This window comes from Schistocerca piceifrons, chromosome 10 (genome assembly GCF_021461385.2).
Source record: "Schistocerca piceifrons isolate TAMUIC-IGC-003096 chromosome 10, iqSchPice1.1, whole genome shotgun sequence".
Taxonomy (NCBI): Eukaryota; Metazoa; Arthropoda; class Insecta; order Orthoptera; family Acrididae; genus Schistocerca; species Schistocerca piceifrons.
In genome coordinates this window covers 30,658,123-30,681,421 of record NC_060147.1, presented here as the reverse complement: position 1 = coordinate 30,681,421, position 23,299 = coordinate 30,658,123, and the positions used below count along the sequence as shown (strand labels likewise).

Sequence of the window (23,299 nt, the reverse complement as noted above, 5' to 3'; positions counted from 1 at the left end):
GTTTGACACAGCTCCCCATGTTACTTCATCGTCTGCAAGCTTCTACATTTCCGAGTAACTACTGCAGCCTACATCCTTCTGAATCTGCTTAGTGTATTCATGCCTTCGTCTCCCTCTACGATTTTTACCCTCCACACTTCCCTCCAATACTAGTGGCGATCCCTTGATGTCTCAGAACGTGTCCTACCAACAGCCTTCTTCTTCTAGTCAAGTTGTGCCACAAATTACTCTTTCTCCAATTCTAATCAGTACCTCTTCATTAGTTGCCAACGGCCTTGCCGCAGTGGATACACAGGTTCCCTTGAGATCACCGAAGTTAAGCGCTGTCGGGCGTGGCCGGCACTTGGATGGGTGACCATCCAGGCCTCCATGCGCTGTTGCCATTTTTCGGGGTGCACTCAGCCTCGTGATGCCAATTGAGGAGCTACTCGACCGAATAGTAGCGGCTTCGGTCAAGAATACCATCATAACGACCGGGAGGGAGGTGTGCTGACCCCACGCCCCTCCTATCCGAATCCACCACTGAGGATGACACAGCGGTCGAATGGTCCCGGTAGGCCACTCGTGGCCTGATGACGGAGTGCTTTTTACCTCTTCATTACTTACATGATCTACTCATCTAATCTTCAGCATTCATCTGTAGTACAAACATTACAGAAGCGTCTATTCTTCAAAAAAATGTTTCAAATGACTCTGAGCACTATGGGACTTAACTGCTGAGGTCATCAGTCCCCTAGAACTTAGAACTACTTAAACCTAACTAATCTAAGCACATCACACACACCCATGCCTGAGGCAGGATTCGAACCTGCGACCGTAGCAGTCACGCGGTTCCAGACTGTAGCGCCTAGAACCGCTCGGCCACACCGGCCGGCTTCTCTTCTTCTCTAAACTGTTTATCGTCCATGTTTCACTTCCATACATGGCTACATTGCATATAAATACTTTCAGAAAAGACTTCCTGACATTGTACTCGATGTTAGCAAATTTCTCTTCTTCAGAAACGCTTTCCTTGCCACTGCTAGTCTACATTTTATATCCTCTCTACTTCGACCATCATCAGTTATTTTGCTCCCCAAATAGCAAAACTCCTTTACTTCTTTAAGAGTCTCATTTCCTAATCTAATTCCCTCAGCATCACCCGACTTAATTCGACTGCATTCCATTATCCTCGTTTTGATTTTGTTGAGAAGATGAACATCAACATGAACGTCAACAACAGTTACGTATCTGGATAAAAAAAAGACATTGGATGTGCATGTAATAGCTTATTTATGAGAATTTATTGAAACTTTACTGTGTGATTTCTCGAAACAGTCAGTTAAAATTGTTTGCAGCCGAGGTCTCCATTTAAGGTATGGTAGGTGTCAGAAGAAGAAAAAGGCGTTCGGAAGAACAATGAAATTAATCAGTTAATGAAGCAACCCACTATCATCCAGAAATTAAAAAGTAGGAAACTTCCTGGAAGATTAAAACTGTGTGCCGGACCGAGACTCGAACTCGGGACCTTTGCCTTTCGCGGGCAAGTTCTCTACCAACTGAGCTACCCAAGCACGACTCACGCCCCGTCCTCACAGCTTTAATTCCGCCAGTACCTCGTCTCCTAGCTTCGAAACTTCACAGAAGCTCTCCTGCGAACCTTGCAGAACTAGCACTCCTAGAAGAAAGGATATTGTGGAGCCATGGCTTAGTCACAGCCTGGGGGATGTTTCCAGAATGAGAATTTCACTCTGCAGCGGAGTGTGCGCTGATATGAAACTTCCTGGCAGATTTCTCATTCTGGAAACATCCCCCAGGCTGTGGCTAAGCCATGTCTCCGCAATATCCTTTCTTTCAGGAGTGTCAGTTCTGCAAGGTTCGCAGGAGAGCTTCTGTAAAGTTTGGAAGGTAGGAGACGAGGTACTGGCGGAATTAAAGCTGTGAGGACGGGGTGTGAGTCGTGCTTGGGTAGCTCAGTTGGTAGAGCACTTGTCCGCGAAAGGCAAAGGTCCCGAGTTTGAGTCTCGGTCCGGCACACAGTTTTAATCTTCCAGGAAGTTTCATATCAGCGCACACTCCGCTGTACGGTGAAAATTTCATTCTAAAAAGTAGGAGACTGCAATGGGCTGGACATGTGGCCGGAATGGAAAACGACAGGATCACCAAGAAAGCATTTGGAGGAACTCTCCGGGCAACAAGACCATTGGGGCGACCTCGTACAAGGTGGAAAGATGAGTAAGAGAAGGACATCGCAGCATTAGGGATTTCCGCAGGGTGGAGAGAGACAGAGAGATAGAAGGCGGTGGAAGCAGATCGGTGATGCAGCGCGTGGTCTACAGGTCCTGTGATCGCTGAGAAGATAGATAGATAGATAGATAGGTGTCAGGCAGCAACAGGTAATACCAGTGGCTGCAGTTTGGAAAAGCAGTGCGCGTGGAGGAATGGTAGGAGGCGCGGGTGGACTTACACTTCTCGATGATGGAGGCGGCGGCGGCAGCGGCGGCGGCGGAGGCGGCGGCGTTGTTGGCGGAGGCGGCGGCGGCGGCGGCAGACGGGCCCCGGCCGCCCCCGCGGCCCACCTTGAGGTTCATCACGAGACACTTCTTGGACGTCATGTGGCTCGAGTAGGAGCCGGAGTGCGAGAAGCGCTTGCCGCAGTTGGCGCATTCGAACGGCTTCTCCCCGCTGTGGATGCGGATGTGCTCCTGCACAGGCAGACACAGAGCGAGTTGAAGTCCAGGTTCGTTCACTCAGGGCCGCGGAGTATTGGGGGCGGCGTTGCACGTGGGCCGATGATCAGAGCAGACGTGAGCTTGCCTCTGCTCTCTGAGATCTTGGCAGGATGGATCCCCTTCACAACCCCCCCCCCTCCCCGTCCCCACCGTCCCACACATTTCTCTCGCCATGACCAGCACTGTGAACTGCAGACACACACACACACACACACACACACACACACACACACACACATACACACACACCGGGTGATCAAAAAGTCAGTATAAATTTGAATACTGAATAAATCACGGAATAATGTAGATAGAGAGGTACAAATTGACACACACGCTTGGAATGACATGGGGTTTTATTAGAACCAAAAAAATACCAAAGTTTAAAAAAATGTGCGACCGATGGCGCTTCATCTGATCAGAATAGCAACAATTACCATAACAAAATAAGACAAAGCAAAGGTGATGTTCTTTACAGGAAATGCTCAATATGTCAACCATCATTCCTCAACAATAGCTGTAGTCGAGGAATAATGTTGTGAACAGCACTGTAAAGCATGTCCGGAGTTATGGTGAGGCACTGGCGTCGGATGCTGTCTTTCAGCATCCCTAGACATGTCGGTCGATCAAGATACACTTGCGGCTTCAGGTAACCCCAAAGCCAATAATCGCACGGACTGAGGTCTGGGGACCTGGGAGGCCAAGCATGACGAAAGTGCCGACTGAGCACACGATCACCACCAAACGACGCGCGCAAGAGATCTCTCTATCTACATCATTCCGTGGTTTATTAAATTATCAAATTTATACTGACTTTTTGATCACCCGGTGTATATATATATATATATATATATATATATGTGTGTGTGTGTGTGTGTGTGTGTGTGTGGTGTTACAAAAAGGTACGGCCAAACTTTCAGGAAACATTCCTCACACACAAAGAAAGAAAATATGTTATGTGGACATGTGCCCGGAAGCGCTTACTTTCCATGTTAGAGCTCATTTTATTACTTCTCTTCAAATCACATTAATCATGGAATGGAAACACACAGCAACAGAACGTACCAGCGTGACTTTGTTACAGGAAATGTTCAAAATGTCCTCCGTTAGCGAGGTTACATGTTCCACCCTCCATCGCATGGAATCCCTGATGCGCTGATGCAGCCCTGGAGAATGGCGTATTGTATCACAGCCGTTCACAATACGGGCACGAAGACTCTCTACTACATTTGGTACCGGGGTTGCGTAGACATGAGCTTTCAAATGCCCCCCATAAATGAAAGTCGAGAGGGTTGAGGTCAGGAGAGCGTGGAGGCCATGGAATTGGTCCGCCTCTACCAATCCATCGGTCAGCGAATCTGTTGTTGAGAAGCGTACGAATACTTCGACTGAAATGTGCAGGAGCTCCATCGCGCATGAACCACATGTTGTGTCGTACTTGTAAAGGCACATGTTCTAGCAGTACAGGTAGAGTATCCTGTATGAAATCATGATAACGTGCTCCATTGAGCGTAGGTGGACGAAACTAAAATGAGCTCTAACATGGAAGTTAAGCGTTTCCGGACACATGTCCACATAACATCTTTTCTTTATTTGTGTGTGAGGAATGTGTCCTGAAAGTTTGGCCGTACTATTTTGTAACACCCTGTATATATCTCACGAAATAAGCGTCAAACGAAAAAACTACAAAGAACGAAACTTGTCTAGCTTCAAGGGGGAAAGTAGGTGGTACTATGGTTGGCCCACTAGATGGCGCTGCCATAGGTCAAACGGATATCAACTGCGTTTTTTTAAATAGGAACCCCCATTTTTATTACATATTCGTACAGTACGTAAAAAAATATGAATGTGTTAGTTGGACCACTTTTTTCGCTTTGTGATAGATGGCGCTGTAATAGTCACAAACATATGGCTCACAATTTTAGACGAACAGTTGGTAACAGGTACGCTTTTTAAATTAAAATACGGAACGTAGGTTCGTTTGAACATTTTATTTCGGCTGTTCCAATATGAAACATGTACCTTTGTGAACTTATCCTTTCTGAGAGCGCATGCTGTTACAGCGTGATTACCTGTAAATACCACATCAATGGAATAAATGCTCAAAATGATGTCCGTCAACCTCAATCCATTCGGCAATACGTGTAACGACATTCCTCTCAACAGCGAGTAGTTCGCCTTCCGTAATGTTCGCACATGCATTGACAATGCGCTGACGCATGTTGTCAGGCGTTGTCGGTGGACCACGATAGCAAATATCCTTCAACATTCCCCACAGAAAGAAATCCGGGGACGTCAGTTGATATCCGTTTGACCTATGACAGCGCCATCTAGCGTGCCAACTATAGCGCCATCTGTTTTCCCCCTTCAAGCTAGACAAGTTTCGTTCTTTGTAGTTTTTTCGTTTGATCCTTATTTCCTGAGATATTTGGCCCGGCCACTATCAGGCAGAATACGGCGCTGTGGTTGGCAAAACCAATATAACACAAGTGTCTGACGCAGTAGTTTGAAAGTGTTGTTAAAGTCGTCGCACGAGCGATGGGACACAGCAAATGGGTCGCATCGCTCTGAGCACTATGGAACTTAACATCTGAGGTCATCAGTCCCTCTAGAACTTCGGTTTAAGTAGTTCTAACTAACCTAAGGACATCACACACATCCATGCCCGAGGCAGGATTCGAACCTGCGACCGTAGCAGTCGCGCAGTTCCGGACTGAAGCGGCTAGCACCGGTCAGCCACCGCGGCCGGCCTAGGACACAGCAATTCAGAGGTAGCGATGAAGAGGTGATTTTCCCGTACGACCATTTCACGAGTATAGTGGGAAAAGCAGATACCAGATGATCGGAAGAATCTTAAGGAAATGTAACGCATGCCACTAAAGTAGTGGCTTATAAGGCACTTGTTCGCTCGATTGTTGAGCACTGATCATCCCTAGCAGGTAGGACTGATAGAGAAGATGCAACGAAGAGCGGCGCATTTCGCCACGGGGATCGCCTAGCTGGCGAGAGAGCGTTACGGCGATCGTAAACAAAACTCCACTGGCAGACGTTACAAGGGAGGCGTTGTGCATCACAGAGAGATTTAATACTGAAACTTCGGGACAGTACCTGAAACGTCCCCTTTGGAAAATTAAGAATTACTGTGCTGGTAAACTTCTATGTTACTTGATACAAAGACAGCTGAGTAAAACTGAACATACTCAGAAATTTCTCTCTTTACTTATTCTGATCATCACTAAACTGACACAGTATTTTTAGCGCAAAGCAATCTGACTTTCAATAAGCCCCTACAAAAGACTGGCCCTGACTAACGATGACCTATACTTTTCATGAATTCTTACCTCAAAAAAAATCTTCGTTACTCGAACTACTGCAATACAGCGAGCGCCACTACTGCCAGCTAAATAAAAGATTCTAACTACTGAAGGCACTAACTCCTGATAGGCATAGTTAGCAAATAAAATATTTTGATAGAGAAAAAAAAATGTATTTACCTAAATAGTGTTCAAAAGTCATAATATATATATCAGTTCATGACATCCAATATCACAAATTTCCTTTTTCTGAAGGACACACGTCCAGATCGTCCCGCTCTCAAAACTGCGCCATCTCTCTCCCCACATCCACCACTGCTGGGCGGCCTCACCTCCAACTGAGCAACGCTGCGCGCTGTTCACTTCCAACTGCCCAACACTACAATAGCGAATATTCCAACAATGAGTCCAACCAGCCACAGACTGCACACAGCGCAGTCAGTGATTTTCATACAGAGCGCTAAGTGGCGTTACAACATAAAAAAACTAAACAGCCTACTTACAAATCTTTCAAGAGGCTGGTTCAAATGGCTCTGAGCACTATGGGACTTAACTTCTGAGGTCATCAGTCCCCTAGAACTTAGAAGTAGTTAATCCTAACTAACCTAAGGACATCACACACATCCGTGCCTGAGGCAGGATTCGAACCTGTGACCGCAGCGGTCTCGCGGTTCCAGACTGCAGCGCCTAGAGCCGCACGGCCCCTTCGGCCGGCTTTTCAAGAAGAGTCGTACAACATATTACTTTCCCTCCCCCCCCCCCTCCCCCCCCCCCCCCCCACATACACCTCGTGTATTCACCACGAGGCGAAAATTCGAGAAATCGGAGCCAATACAGAGGCTTACCGAAATCATTGTTCCCATGCGCTATTCGCGTGTGGAACAGGGTTGGAGGGATCAGATAGTCGTAACGAAAGTACCCTCCGCCACACACCATTACGTGGCTTGCGCATTATGATGTAGATGTAGACGTACCGTTTACAGCAATTTTGAGGACAAATTCGGTAAGCGGTTCTAGGCGCTCCAGTCCGGAACCGCGCGACTGCTACGGTCGCAGGTTTCGAATCCTGCCTCGGGCATGGATGTATGTGATGTCAAAAAAATGTTCAAATGTGGTGTGAAATCTTATGAGACTTAACTGCTAAGGTCATCAGTCCCTAAGCTTACACACTACTGAACCTAAATTATCCTAAAGACAAACACACACACCCATGCCCCGAGGGAGGACTCGAACCTCCGCCGGCACCAGCCGCACAGTCCACGACTGCAGCGGCTTAGACCGCTCGGCTAATCCCGCGCGGCTGTGTGATGTCCTTAGGTCAGTTATTTTTAAGTAGTTCTAAGTTCTAGGGGACTGATGACCTCCGATGTTAAGTCCCGTAATACAGGGTGGCGCAGATGGATCGGGTGGTTTTGAAGTGGACTGTACGTCTGGAGGGGGGGAGCCAGGTGTTCGGCGACTTCGTCCTGTGGTGGGGGGGGGGGGGGGGGGGGGGGACGGGAAGTTTCAGTTGCAGGCTGGCAGTCAGTCGCGATGGCTACGTGGTCCGTTGAGCATCGTGTTTTCGCAGTGGAAGAGTTCATACGCAATAACGAGTCAATTGTTGCTGTGACGCGTGCCTTTCGCCGGCGTTTCAACATCCCACCTCGCGGTAGTGTTCCTAAGCGAGATACGATATTGGGTTGGGGTGCATAATTTCCGCACTACTGGTTCATGTGCTCCAAAATGGACGCCTAGACCGCCAACAATAACAACGCCTGAGAACGTGGAGCGTGTGAGACGCGATGGTCACTGCGAGCCCACGTCGATCAACGAGACGTCGTGCTCAAGCTCTTGGAATGTCACGTCGGAGCCTTCAAAGGATTCTTAACGAAGAACTGAAATTCCACCCCTATAAAATCCTGTTGGTACAGAAGATTCTCCCAACAGACCATCTTCAAAGGCTTCAGTTTAGCCAACAGATGTTGGAGTTATTGGAAGATGTAAACCTGATTATCATGACGTCTGACGAGGCCTCACTTTCACATTAACGGATACGTAAACAAGCAAAATTGCCGTTACTGGGCCGACACTAACCCAAGAGATCTACACCAACGGCCTCTCCTTAGTGACAAAGTGACGGTTTGGTGTGGGGTTTCTAAGGTAGGGATAATTGGTCCTTACTTTTTTTGAAAATGAAAGGGAGCAGGCGGTTACTGTTAATTCGCAGCGTTATGTGAAACATGATTGAAGATTTTCTTCTCCCACAACTTGAAGAGAACAATTACGACATGGGCAATATGTGGTTCCAACAAGACGGGGCAACTGCACATACCGCTAGGATATCAATGCAAGCTGTACGCGCTCTGTTCCCTGGCCGTTTGATTTCCCGTAATGGAGATGTCCACTGGCCCCCTCGCTCGCCGGACCTCACGGTATGTGACTTTTTTCTTATGGGGCTATTTAAAAGCAAGGGTCTACATGAACAAACCCCGGACCATTCAGGAGTTGAAGGCAGCAATTCACACCGAAATCACATCAATTCCTGGTGATGTGCTTGAGCGGGCAATGCGGAACTTTAAGGACCGACTCCAAGAATGCGTCGCTCGAGAAGGAGGGCATTTGATGGATGTAATTTTTAAAAACTAACATTACTATTTTTTTGTTAATAAACTTCCATTGTAACTACACGTTTTGCACTTTATTTCAATCCAATACCTTTACAATTGACAGTTTGACAAGTATTTTAAAACCACCCGATCCATCTGCGCCACCCTGTACTTACAAGGGAACCTCCCCATCGCACCCCCCCCCCCCCCCCTCAGATTTAGTTATAAGTTGGCACAGTGGATAGGCCTTGAAAAACTGAACACAGATCAATCGAGAAAACAGGGAGAAGTTGTGTTTAACTACGAAAAAAATAAGCAAAATATACAAACTGAGTAGTCCATGCGCAACATAGGCAACATCAAGGACAGTCTGAGTTCGGGAGCGCCGTGGTCTCGTGGTTAGCGTGAGCAGCTGTAGACGAGAGGCCCTTTGTTCAAATCTTCCCTCAAGTGAAAAGTTTACCTTCCTTATTTTCGCAAAGTTATGATCTGTCCGTTCGTTCCCTGACGTCTCTGTTCACTGTAATAAGTTTACTGTGCGATTAGTAGACGAAAGGACGTGCCTCTCCAATGGGAACCGAAAACGTTTGATCGCAACGTCATAGGTCAACCGATTCCTCCCCAGGAAAACACGTCTCATATATTCTATACGACACTGGTGACGGCATGTGCGTCACATGACAGGAATATGTTGTCGACCCACCTAACTTGTACCCTTGGCGAATGGGTAAAAAGATTCTCCTACCTTTCCCGACTTAGGTTTTCTTGTGGATGTGATAATCACTCCCAAAAAAGTGATGAAAACATAAGAGTTTGTCACATAAATTGCAACAAATGAATGCAACAGTTTCCCAGTCGCACAGCTTTCCCTGTGCTCTGTCAAAACATATGTTTTTAACGTTTTCAAATTTTTCCGTGTGTAGACCGTCAAATCCTGCATATGTCCAACCAAATCTGAACATGACCTGGAATTTTGGAGAGCGAAGTTGATTATGTGTGAGTGTCTGAACTTTGATAATTGATACACGATCACCTCGCATCGGACGGACTGATAATAATTGTCTGAAAATAAAAAATTAAACTTTTCACTCGAGGGAAGACCATAGCGCTCTTGAGCTCATCCTATCCTTGATGTTTCCTATCTTGCGCATGGACTACTCAGTTTGTATATTTATCTCATTTTTTTCATAGTTCCACACAACTTCTTCCTGTTTCCTCGATTGATCTGTGTTCAGTTTTTCAAGGCCTATCCACTGTGCCAGCTTATAAGGAAATGTGAGGGGGGGGGGGGTGCGATGGGGAGGTTCCCTTGTTAGGGGCATTTGAACCAAATTCGGGAAGTAACACCTCCGCCGGGACTCGAATGGGAGGGAATTTTTTTTCTTTCATCTGCCTCGCATCCCAGTGACAGACTGGTATGTAAATGCTGCGTAACCGCCCCCTGTGTTATTGTACACTTCGGATTTGCATCCCACCCCCCACAGCCCCAGCCAGCGAATGCGAGCCACCGCCCGTTACTTTGCGCTCGCTGTATATATCCGCACCAAATATATGCATATTCGCAAGCAAGCTTTACAGACACACAGCGAGATCAGGGCGAGAGACCGGCCACACCCACACCCACACACACACACACACACACACACACACACAGATGCCGATGCGCGCCGGAATGGAATTGCCAGTCAGTAGCCACTAAACTGGCGCGGCGCGCAGAATTTCCGAAACTATATTTGCGGGGCTAGGTGGCGGCTGCGAACGCATCGGTATATAAATACCGCGCGGCCAGGGGCCGTTCTGTGTTTACGCTAGCGGCGGCAGCGGCGGCCACGGTGGTGATTTGTGTGTAGGTACCGCACAAACATCGCGGCTGCATTCCACTTCTGTTTTGGAAAATAATGGCGGCCGATTGCTAATTCAGTTTGGCTAGCATTAAACACAGCCGGTCCGGCTGCCGAACTGATGACGGCTCGTTTTAACAACGAATATATAATAGTCGCCCGGGCCCGCGCGGGAATGTGCTAATGTTATTGGCTCGCCCCGTGTGTGTGGGTGGCGGTGGGGGGTGGAGGAGGGGGCGCGATGGGATATGAGCGCTGGAACTTAATGTCCCCCCCCCCCCCCCCCCCCCCCCACACACACCAGGCCATCTGCTGCATTAGGGCAACCGCTCTGTCCAGCGCAGTAGGGTACAGTAAAATCGACATGTCTTACCTCTGGATAATACACGTACATGCTATCGTTTTTAAAAGCACGATGCAGCTATGTGTACACTACCACAAAGTAAGTAGGAGGGTGATTCAAATGAAACGCTTAATTATTTACACTGCCAGAAAGAAATATTACACCCTTTTAGACGTTTCCAATTCACTGAAGATTTGTTGTTGCAACAGTGCAAAATGGTTCAAATGGCTCTGAGCACTATGGGACTTAACTTCTGAGATCATCAGTCCCCTAGAACTTAGAACTACTTAAACCTAACTAACCTAAGGATAGCACACACATCCATGCCCGAGGCAGGATTCGAACCTGCGACCGTAGCGGTCGCGCGGCTGCAGACTGTAGCGCCTAGAGCTGCTCGGCCACTCCGGCCGGCTGTAGAGTAACAGATTAAAGTATTTGCATATATTTGTGAATCATCCTGTATAACCTTATACAAGCTTAATAACACAGAAACATTATAAAAATATGTAATAGTGAAACGTTAGCGAACAGGGAAGCTGTATTTATGGATTACTGGTTTATGATTAGAGTACTACTAGAGAATCTGAATTTGCAGTACCAATAAATAAGGCTGAAGATAAGAGGGGTGAAGGAAAGGTGAACACAGTGGTGGGAGAAAATGGATATGGAAACGGGACGCAGGAGAGAGGACAGAAAGAGATTGACAGAGAAATGGGGGAGGAGGTGATGAACTGAGAGAGGAAGGAGAGAGAATGCACGAGGAGAGGGAGAAGGAGAGAGGGAGAGGGAGAGAAAGAGGGGGATGGAGGAGGTGATGAGGGGGAGAGAACGAAAGGAGGAGGACAAAGAATGGGGGACGCGTAACTGGACAGACAGGTGTGAAAAGGAGATCACGACATATACCGAGTTCCCAGCTCGTGGTCTCACAGTTGTGTTCTCGCTTCCCGATCACGGGGTCCCGGGTTCGATTCCCGGTGGAGTCAGGGATTTTCACCTGCCTCGAGATGACTGGGTGTTGTTGTGTCATCATCATCATCATCATCATCATCATCATTCATCCCCATTACGGTCGGAGGAAGGCAACGGCAAACTTTCTCCACTAGGACCTTGCCTAGTCGGCGGTGCGAGTCTCCCGCATCGTTCCCCTACGCTCTGTTAAGGAGTATGGGACTTCCTCATCATCAGCCAGTTCCCATACATATTAGAAACGTATACTTTTTTTCCTTTTCTCCCTTTTCCGTTTAAATAAAGTGAGGCACAGCAAATCGTGGTCGGGTACAGCTAGTTATTAAACAGCACCTCGTGTGATGGATGTAGGTGCCACAAAGTCCTCTGGAGACGGATCGGAGGCAGACGGCTTCTGCTAAGAGGCCGGCCTCACAGGGGAGATGTTTGCATGCAGACAGGACGCCCCCCGCCAACAAGCAGCACTCTTCCACCCCCACACTCCCTCCCCCACCCCTTCTCACGGCAGCAGCCAGATCCGGCGCCGCCATCAAGGCCGGCCTGCGACCCCAAAAACAACCCGCAGTGCCTGCCTCTTTGTTACGTAATAAATCATCTCATTGTTACCGTTGTGGCAGACGCGAAAGGAGAGTTAGTGGGGTGGTGGGAGAGGACTCAGTCAGGGCGGGGGAGGCCCTAGAAGTGGGGGGAGGGGGGAGGTGTGTTCCCCTCCCCACCTCCCGTGCGGGGTGGAATCTTGGCAGCGTGACGTCAACACACGGCGGAGCGGAGGGTGCGGAGAAAGGCGCAACGCCGCACGCTGGCGTACAGTAATTAAACCGGGAGCTGGTAGCGGGGGGGGGGGGGGGGGGGGGGGGGGGGGGGGGGGGTTGTGTAGTGCAGCGGCGGGGCGCGGATGCAAATGAAAGGGTCCAGCAGGCTGCGCCGGACTCTTAAGAGAAAGCCACTCCAAAGCCATCAATCTTAGCAGGGAGGGCCAGAAAAACACGGCCCTCTTCTGCCGCGGCCCGGCTGAGGTGAGTCAGCGCCCCCTCCCACATCCAGCCCCCTGTACGCCTGTCCCTGCTGTTAACCTCCATCTGTGTCCCTCTCTGTAAAGCCCATCTGCTACCCGCCCCACAGTGTAGATCACGCGGACACACATGCGACTGCCCCGATGAATTTTCCAGTAACAGAATCCAGCAGGTAATAATCAGAAGATTCGTCCTGTCTCACAAGACCGTTCCCTCTACGCGAATGAAGCCGGACACTCGAGGTACATAGTGATTAAAATTCTTCTGGGTATTATGCCGCGTCATTGCTAAAAACTACAGTTCAATTCTTTTATCTTGGCGGTTCGCGCATGCCCGCTCAGACGCGGGAGATTGCTGCGTTGCCACTTGTACGCGCCAAGAGAAGCAGCGCCATAGTATAGTATAGTTCGCAAACTTACGTTTAGGGGGGAGCGAGCAGTTTATGAAGTGAAGCCACCACGGCCGTATTAACCCTTTCGCTGCTACAGAGACGTGCTCCCCGCATTCCGCGCTGTGCGCGATTTTGTCATCACTGCGCCGGCCAGAGTGGCCGACCGGTTCTAGGCGCTGCAGTCTGGAACCGCGCGACCGCTGCGGTCGCAGGTTCGAATCCTGCCTCGAGCATGGCTGTGTGTGATGTCCTTAAGTTAGTTAGCTTTAAGTAGTTCTAGGGGACTGATGACCTCAGAAGTCAAGTCCCATAGTGCTCAGAGCCAATTGAACCATTTTGTCATCACTGCGCCTGTGCTGACACATGGTGTTCCGACTGCTTTGACACACTTATCATTCAATTTCACAAAAACTATTTGGCCCAAAAATTTGATTTTTACACATCTTCTTGCAAACAAAAGTCCGCAGCTCGTGGTCGTGCGGTAGCGTTCTCGCTTCCCACGGCCGGGTTCCCGGGTTCGATTCCCGGCGGGGTCAGGGATTTTCTCTGCCTCGTGATGACTGGGTGTTGTGTGATGTCCTTAGGTTAGTTAGGTTTAAGTAGTTCTAAGTTCTAGGGGACTGATGACCATAGATGTTAAGTCCCATAGTGCTCAGAGCCATTTGAACCATTTTTTTGCAAACAAAAGAAAAATTCGGAGCAGGTATTAAAATCCATGGAGAAGAAATAAAAACTTTGAGCTTCGCCGAAGACATTGTAATTCTGTCAGAGACAGCAAGGGACTTGGAAGAGCAGTTGAATGGAATGGATGGTGTCTTGAAAGGAGGGTATAAGATGAACATCAAAACGTTTCGGCCGAATTGCAGCGGCCTTCCTCAGGGCACGACTGGTTTTGCATGGGGATAGGTCCTTCTATTTATAGCAGACTATCGATGTCTGACGTCGCTGTTGTAAAACTTTTAATTGGCTCTCTAATATGATTGGCTAGTCATGACGTAAGGGTAGATGGAAGGAAAGAGGCTGTTCGTGGATGTCCAAGTCGTCAACGATTGGTAGCTGTCCGCCAATCAACGTTCGGCTTCTGGTCGGCGAGTTTTGCTCCTGGTGTGCGCGGATGTGGACTGACAGTTGCTCTACAGCTGTTTGTGCAGATACGCCCGTGTCCCGTGTAGCTTCTGCCCCGCGACCACTCTCGGCCCGTTGGACTGGGACGGCCGGCAGCCAGGATGCTGGGAGTTTGTAGCCATCTTCTCTGTTGATAGTGTCAGGCAGCTTAATAATTTCGATCGCCTCCACGATTGTGTCGCCAGTACTCGGGCTTCCTGGAATTATTTTTACCCTCTACGCCGCCCTCCAGTACTAAATTGGTGATCCCTTGATGCCTCAGAACATGTCCTACCAACTGGTCTCTTCCTCTTGTCAAGTTGTGCCACAGACTCCTCTCCCCAATCCTATTCAATACCTCCTCATTAGTTATGTGACCTACCCATCTAATCTTCAGCATTCTTCTGTAGCACCACATTTCGAAAGCTTCTATTCTCTTCTTGTCTAAGCTATTTATCGTCCACGTTTCACTTCCAAACATGGCTACACTCCATACAAATACTTTCAGAAACGACTTCCTGACATTTAAATCTATACTCGATGTTAACAAATTTCTCTTCTTCAGAAACGCTTCCCTTGCCATTGCCAGTCTACATTTTGTATCCTCTCTACTTCGACCATCATCAGTTATTTCGCTCCCCAAATAGCAAAACTCCTTTACTACTCCTTTCCTAATCTAATTCCCTCAGCATCGCCCCACTTAATTCGACTACATTCCATTATCCTTGTTTTGCTTTTGTTGATGTTCATCTTATATCCTCCTTTCAAGACACTGTCCATTCCGTTCAACTGCTCTTCCAAGTCCTTTGCTGTCTCTGACATAATTACAATGTCATCGGCTAACCTCAAAGTTTTTATTTTTTCTCCATGGATTTTAAAACCTACCCCGAACTTTTCTTTTGTTTCCTTTACTGCTTTCTCAATATACAGATTCAATAGCATCGGGGAGAGGCTACAACCATGTCTCACTCCCTTCCCAACCCCAAGGTAGGGAGGCAGAGGGAGGGGGGAGGGAGAGAGAGAGAGAGAGGGGGGGGGGTGAGGGAAGCGACATATTGTCACGTTATCGGACCATCGAGTCCTGCCGTGAAATGGGACGGACCAGTGTCGTAGCATAAGGTCAAGTGACCGATGTCGGCAAGAGATGTGACAGGGACCTTCTGGCACGTATCTGGCTCCTGTCACGGTCGCCAGTGATAGCGCAGCGCCTTCGTCCGTGCACGGCGGGTCCCACAGGAAGGCGCTGCTGCTTGGCCACTTCCCGCGCCTTCCGCGGCCGGAAAGCTGCCTATCAAAGGCGGCCGCGGCGATTAAGGCGCCGGCAAATGTTTGCGCCTCCCGCGATTCACCCGATCGCCTCTGTCGGCGCGCGCGCCTTGTGAAAGCGGCCCGTGAGGTCAGATCCCCACACCGGCTTATCTCGTCTGACAACAGCGGACAGCCAGATACTTAGCCCGCCAGTGACAGCATATAAGTTTAGAATCTGGGCCGTATCAGTTACATTAATAGCGTATTTAACTAGATCACTCAAATAAGACACGAAGGAGAAAATGTTACTTACGAACATTGTGCCGAGACAGCTACGGTGATCCAAAATAAATACGCTCCTCTTCTTTTTCCTGGCCTTATCCACCACGCCTCGTGACGAAATTTGTGTACTCCATGTGCCTGCGTTTAGTGTTACGCCATGATAAAATGTGGGAACAGTTTCTGAATGTTAGCGAATCGCGTAACTGACGCAGAACGTAGGTTTTTTTTGTATAGGGCGCCCAACTACTAAGGTCATTAGCGCCCAGTCACAAACGTTAGTGCACTAATAGCGTAGAAAAAACGCAAGGGGGCGACATCAGAAAGTACTTACAAAGACGCAGATAAACAAAATAAAAGAGTTCGATTTTTTTGGACAAGTCCGTCAGTGTAATAAAACTAAGGACAGAGCAGCTGCTCGAGCGTCATCAGCTAAAAGTTCCTGTAAGGTAGACGGCAGGCAGAGGACAACACGAGAGTGAATAAAACGGGGACAGGACAATAGAATATGGCGCACCGTCAATGGATGACCACAGGGGCGCTGTGGGGCGGGGTCACCGGACAACAGGTAGCGGTGGCTAAACCGGCAATGCCCAATCCGCAACCTGGCCAAAATGATCTCCTCTCGCCGGGAAGGGCTTCAGGAGGTCGTCCGAGCCGTCGGGATCGGTTTGATGGCCCTAAGCTCATTGCCATGGAAGGAGGACCAAGCCTCATGCCACAATGATGCAACGCGCCGACACAGAACCCCACCAACATCAGTTGATGGAACACGAAAGGAAGCTGTCCGAGGCAGGAGGACAGCAGCCTTGGCCGCAGCATCAGCAGCTTCGTTCCCAGGCACACCGACGTGGCCAGGAAACCACAAAAAAAGGACACGGAGCGCCGGTATCAGCTAGCGGCTGAAGGGACCGTTGAATTCGTTGCACGAGAGGGTGGTCCGAATGTGGGTCACGGAGAGTCTGAATGGCGCTCAAAGAATCAGAGCAGATGGCAGAGGGAGAATGACGATGGCGGCGGATATACTGAGGAGGAGGAGGAGATTAGTGTTTAACGTCCCGTCGACAACGAGGTCATTAGAGACGGAGCGCAAGCTCGGGTTAGGGAAGGATGGGGAAGGAAGTCGGCCGTGCCCTTTTAAAGGAACCATCCCGGCATTTGCCTGAAGTGATTTAGGGAAATCACGGAAAACCTAAATCAGGATGGCCGGAGACGGGATTGAACCGTCGTCCTCCCGAATGCGAGTCCAGTGTGCTAACCACTGCAGGCGCAGGTCGTTGGTTCAAAAATGGCTCTGAGCACTATGGGACTTACCATCTGTGGTCAGCAGTCCCCTAGAACGTAGAACTACTTAAACCTAACTAACCTAAGGACATCACACACATCCATGCCCGAGGCAGGATTCGAACCTGCGACCGTAGCAGCAGCGCGGTTCCAGACTGAATCCCTTAGAACCGCTCGGCCACAGTGGCCGGCGCAGCAGAGCACACTCAGAACCCTGAACAAGGAGGTAAAGAAGTGAAAATTATTGTCTTTTGTATAGACGTTGTGATCATGAAATTAAACTGAATGTGACATTTGCTGTTGGACTGAACGAGTGATGAAATGTGAATGACAAACACATTATAGGGAAGATACCATACGAAATTAGTAAGAATCAAGGCTTAGCAGCACAAGCAAAGAAAAAAACTGCAAATTATTAATTTTAATTATATCACACAAAAAGAGCTTTTTTTAAATTTGTTGTCCGGCTGTGTGTTAAGAGTCCTTTTTCTCGTGGAAATTAATGCAAATAGTCAGATCTAGAGTCCCTTGGAGGTGCAAAAAAATTTAAGTCAATGAATTCAAAATATACGGCCATTTACGTTACATGTTTTGACACATGCAAAGTCACTCATCAAAACCCATTGACGAGCTATTCACACATGTAATTAAGTTTGTACGGAACCGTCAGAATGAGAGTCTTATTCTCACTTTCCGGATTATCTGGCGATTCACTGTACATAGGACTTTCGTTCAGTTTCATCGGCTTCTAAATCCCACTTACACAACAGTGTCTGTACACTCTCCCCTCCTTGCGATGACGTGGACGTGCATCTGGTGTGGTTATGACTTCGTTTATGAGATATTTTCTGCAATATTTTGGATTTAAGTATGCTTTGATGATAATGCCCTCGGCCGTGTTTGTATCTGATGTAAAAAGTTATTATGAAAAGAACTAGAACAGTAAGGTCCTGTAGCTAAACTCTTAAACTTAGAAGCTGCATAAAAAAAGTTTCAAATATGGGGTGGGCAAAAAGTCACATCCCATCGTAACTCATCGAAAATATTCAGTTAATCATGTTTGTTTGATAAATTATAGATGCAGCGCTATAGTGCACTACTATTACATACATAAATACTTTTTCCATAGATCACGAATACGACAGTTCGTAATGATGTGGAACGTGTCACTTTAACATAAGTTTACTTTAGAGAAAATAATTGAAATTTTTTTACAGCTACTACTTCATATCTAAAAATTCATCTATTGAGTAGAAGTACTTGTCATTCAGAAATTCTTTTAATTTGCTTTTAAATGTTGGCTGTCCATCTGTCAGACTTTGAATGTTATTTGGTAAATGACCAAAGATTTTTGTGACAGCGTAATTCACCCCTTTCCGTGCCAAAGTGAGGCATCTCTGACATTGTTCATCACTGATTATAATCTGCTGATGAGGTTTTTGGTGTGAAAGCCATTTCACGGCGAGAGGCAACAGAAATGTCAGCCACACCGCCTGACCTTACAGCAATGGATTTCTTCTTTTGAGGTTATGCTAAAGACAAATTGTATGCTATAAAACAGTGAACAATTAAGGGGTTGAAATTAGCTATTTATAACGCTTTTCAAAATGTTGTTGTTGTTGTTGTTGTGGTCTTCAGTCCTGAGACTGGTTTGATGCAGCTCTCCGTGCTACTCTATCCTGTGCAAGCTGCTTCATCTCCCAGTACCTACTGCAGCCTACATTCTTCTGAATCTGCTTAGTGTATTCATCTCTTGGTCCCCCTCTACGATTTTTTACCCTCCACGCTGCCCTCCAATACTAAATTGGTGATCCCCTGATGCCTCAGAATGTGATCTATCAACCGATCCCTTCTTCTAGTCAAGTTGTGCTACAAGCTCCTCTTCTCCCCAATTCTATTCAATACCTCCTCATTACTTACGTGATATACCCATCTAATCTTCAGCATTCTTCTGTAGCACCACATTTCGAAAGCTTCTATTCTCTTCTTTTCTAAAATATTTATCGTCCACGTTTCACTTCCATAGATGCCAACACTCCATACAAATACTTCCAGAAACGACTTCCTGACACTTAAATCTATACTCGATGTTAACAAATTTCTCTTCTTCAGAAACGATTTCCTTGCCATTGCCAGTCTACATTTTATATCCTCTCTACTTCGACCATCATCAGTTATTTTGCTCACCAAATAGCAAAACTCCTTTACTACTTCAAGCGTCTCATTTCCTAATCTAATTCCCTCAGCATCACCCGACTTAATTCGACTGCATTCCATTATCCTCGTTTTGCTTTTGTTGATGTTCATCTTATATCCTCCTTTCAAGACACTGTCCATTCCGTTCAACTGCTCTTCCAAGTCCTTTGCTGTCTCTGACAGAATTACAAAGTCATCGGCAAACCTCAAAGTTTTTATTTCTTCTCCATGGATTTCAATATTTTATATTATATTATATTTATATTATATATACATATTTTTTATATTATATTTGAAGATACTGATTCTAATTAACCACTGTGTAAAAAAGTATACTTACAAGGGAACCTCCCCATCGCACCCTCCTCAGATTTAGTTATAAGTCGGCACAGTGGATAGGCCTTGAAAAACTGAACACAGATCAATCGAGAAAACAGGAAGAAGTTGTGTGGAACTATAAAAAAATAAGCAAAATATACAAACTGAGTAGTCCACGTGAAGACATACAACATCAAGGACAGCGTGAGCTCAGGAGCGCCGTGGTCCCGCGGTTAGCGTGAGCAGCTGCGGAACGAGAGGTCGTTAGTTCAAATCTCCCCTAGAGCAAATAATTTTTCTTTATTTTCGCAAAGTTATGATGTGTCGATTCGTTCATTGACGTCTCTGTTCACTGTAATAAGTTTAGTGTCTGTGTTTTGCGACCAAACCGCAAAACCGTGCGATTAGTAGACGAAAGGACGTGCCTCTCCAATGGGAACCGAAAACATTTGATCGCAACGTCATAGGTCAACCGATTCCTCCCCAGGAAAACGCGTCTGATATATTCTATACGACACTGGTGACGGCATGTGCGTCACATGACAGGAATATGTTGTCGACCCACCTAACTTGTACACTTGGCGAATGGGTAAAAAGATTCTTCTACGTTGCCCGATTTAGGTTTTCTTGTGGATGTGATAATTACTCCCAAAAAATGATGAAAACATGAGAGTTTGTCACATAAACTGCAACACATGAATCCAAAAGTCTGACAGTCGCACACTTTTCCCTGTGTTCTTAACATTTTCAAATTTTTCCGTGTGTAGACCGGGAAATCCTGCATATGTCCAAGCAAATCTGAACATGTCCTGGAATTTTGGAGAGCGAAGTTGATTATGTGTGAGTGCTTGAACTTTGATAATTGTCTGAAAATAAAAAATTAAACTTTTTGCTCGAAGGAAGACTGGACCCAAGGACCTCTCACCCCGCAGCTGCTCACGCTAACCACGGGACCACGGCGCTCCCGAGTTCTGACTATCCTTGATGTTGCCTATCTTGCGCATGCACTACTCAGTTTGTACATTTTTCTCATTTTTTTCATAGTTCCACACAACTTCTTCCTGTTTTCTCGATTGATCTGTGTTCAGTTTTTCAAGGTCTATCCACTGTGGCAACTTATAACTAAATCTGAGGGGGGTTTGATGGGGAGGTTCCCTTGTTAGTGACCCAGGTCGTCTGACGAAATGTATAAAAAAATGGAAAAATCGAGATATAATGTTATAAATAATCCTGCAACTTCAATAAGTGTTCAATTACTTAAGAATTCCACTTGTTTGTTTTGTGTTCAATTAGGTTACGGTGGGTAGTGAGTTTTGGCCCACCCTGTGTGATGCAGCTGTGCACCCAAGAACAAGGACTGTTGAGTTTCCCAGCAGGGGGATGGTTGGAGCGTAGCGAAGGTGAGACGTACCTTGAGGTGGTGCTTGAACTTGAAGGCCTTGTCACACTCGGGGCACTTGAACTTGCGCAGCACTGCGCTCTCGTCGTGGCTGATCATGTGCCGCTGCAGCCGGTACACGTTCGCGAACGTCTTGTTGCAGATCTTGCACGACTGCGGGCACAAAGCAAGGGAACACACGTCACTTCACTGCACGGGCGTACACATTCATAATCAAAGCAACACTTGTCAATAAGAGGTACTTTACGCAGCGGAATGCCATACCTTGAACAAGCAGGTGACCACGAGACATATTGAAATTATGTCATAAATTTTACCGAGCAAAATATTAGGGTCGAACGATGCAGGAAAGGCGACGCAAAAGTGAAAGACATACAAATGTTGAAATATTTACACAACCCAAAGAGCAATTACGTTACATGGGTTTCTTGAAAGAACTGGTCAAAACTGAATCGAACAAATGGAGCTTGCTGTTTAGGGAACTAAAATTGGACAAATACGGGGTTTTAGGAACCAAAAATATTTTTCATGGACTACAGAGTACGGAAGAATACATGAATCCAGTTTCCGTCGGCGTTTGGCGTGTCGTGACAAAAGTTAAGTCGGTATTCTGCTAGAAGATAGGCGTGGAGCGTTGAAGACTGTATTACAAGAATCTAAAAAGTTTTCAGAAATAAGGCAGAATCTCTGGAGCAAGGAGAATGATGAAACGAGAAAGAAACATTGCGCAAGAATGAAGGACGGGGGAAAAATCGCAGAAAAGTTAGAAACAGGTGAAATCAGCATGCTCCCATTATGGTCCGTATTAAGGGAGAAAATAGAAAAAAATAACATTCTGCGTGATAAGCCTCATCTATGAGTGGGAATAAGCCGTATATATTAAAAATGAAAAAAAGGAAAAAAAAGGTGGGAGTAGCTAGTTACCTAGGAAACTTTTACTCTTCTTCACGTCACGTATCGTAAAAATATTAAAGCCTAAAACAGATCTGTTTAGAGATAAGTTACTGGGTGTTCCACTCCTGCCAGTAAGGTGAACATCACATATTGTCAACTGCAGTTCCACGCGTAATCTTCTAATTATTGATGTACCTTTCCCTATAAGTAACGGCAAAGCATACATCAGTAACTAAAAAACTGCACGTGTTCACATTAGGATGAAATGAAATGATCGTACGGCATTGTTGGCCGGGTGTACGGCCGCCGAAATTGCAAGTCCTTCGGCGACTTGCGAGTCAATGATGATGAAATTACACACAACACTCAATCATCTCGAGGCAGAGAAAATCCCTGACCCCACCGGGAATCAAACCCGGGACTCCGTGCGCGGGAAGCGAGAACGCTACCGCAAGACCACGAGCTGCGGACCATGTTACGAATAAAGTCTTCAGAATAATGCATCATCTCGGATACCGCAAACATCACGGTTAAAAATGTTTTAGTACACGCACATTACAGTGCAAATTAATTCTCGAAACTCACTGTGCCAAGAATAAAGCAAACCTTGATGGGCAACGGTAGTTGTTGTAAAATAACAAAAAGATCGTTATTCTTACAGTTGCAGCCCTTCATCGATCACTTCGTAGAGGATAAAATAAAACAAATCGTTTTCAGATCTTACAAAACGGACACAGCAATAGCGACAACAGAATATTTTGTATTATCGTAATAACCAATAATATGATCATAAATAGTATTTTGGTGTTAATAAAACGGATTAAGGAAAGAATGAGTAAGGGATGGAAGGCAGATTTAGATTACACGCATCGTTGCTGGGAGAAGTCATTGGAGATATTATGGATGGGATAGTAAATCGACCGTGCCGTATTCAGGGGAAGGATCCCAGCAGTGACCTTTGTAACAAAGCGTAAGAAATGACTTTTCGTTTACGTAACTAATTTTTTCATGAATTCATAGTATTCGGTTACACAATTACAGAATTCGTTTAGAATCGTTCTTATGCTTCACAGGTGGCGTATGTTGAACGAAACGTCTCCCTCGAGGATTGGCATACTGTGTCCAATAACGACTATAAACGAATTCTGCAGCTGTGTTTGGAAGAAATAATATGAAGTCTTTGAAGGATTTTTGAGATTCTTAAGAATATCGGGTTACGCGTATCTCACGAAATTTCGTACTGCAATGGCAGTAAGAAATCGTGGAGAAGGCTAATTGTAAGAACGTACCTGTAATGTCGTAAGTATGCTCTCGAGAAAAGGAACCGGACGGTACATGAGTAACCACGCGTCGGCGCTAACTCGGAAGTTCTAAAACGAGTCGCAGAAGTGTTTCTCTTGGAGCTAAACACAT

The 23,299-nt window shown here is 46.6% G+C and overlaps 1 protein-coding gene across 1 annotated transcript in view; it reads right to left on the bottom strand.

Annotated features, from left to right (window-relative positions):
* Positions 1-23,299, bottom strand: part of LOC124718655 (zinc finger protein 1) — a 215,363-nt gene that overhangs the window by 27,602 nt on the left and 164,462 nt on the right. Inside the window, exons 4-5 of the mRNA XM_047244283.1 lie at positions 21,005-21,145; positions 2,531-2,684 (exon numbers count right to left, since the gene is read on the bottom strand). Coding sequence (XP_047100239.1) covers positions 2,531-2,684; positions 21,005-21,145 — 295 coding nt within the window. The remainder of the gene's footprint in view (positions 1-2,530; positions 2,685-21,004; positions 21,146-23,299) is intronic.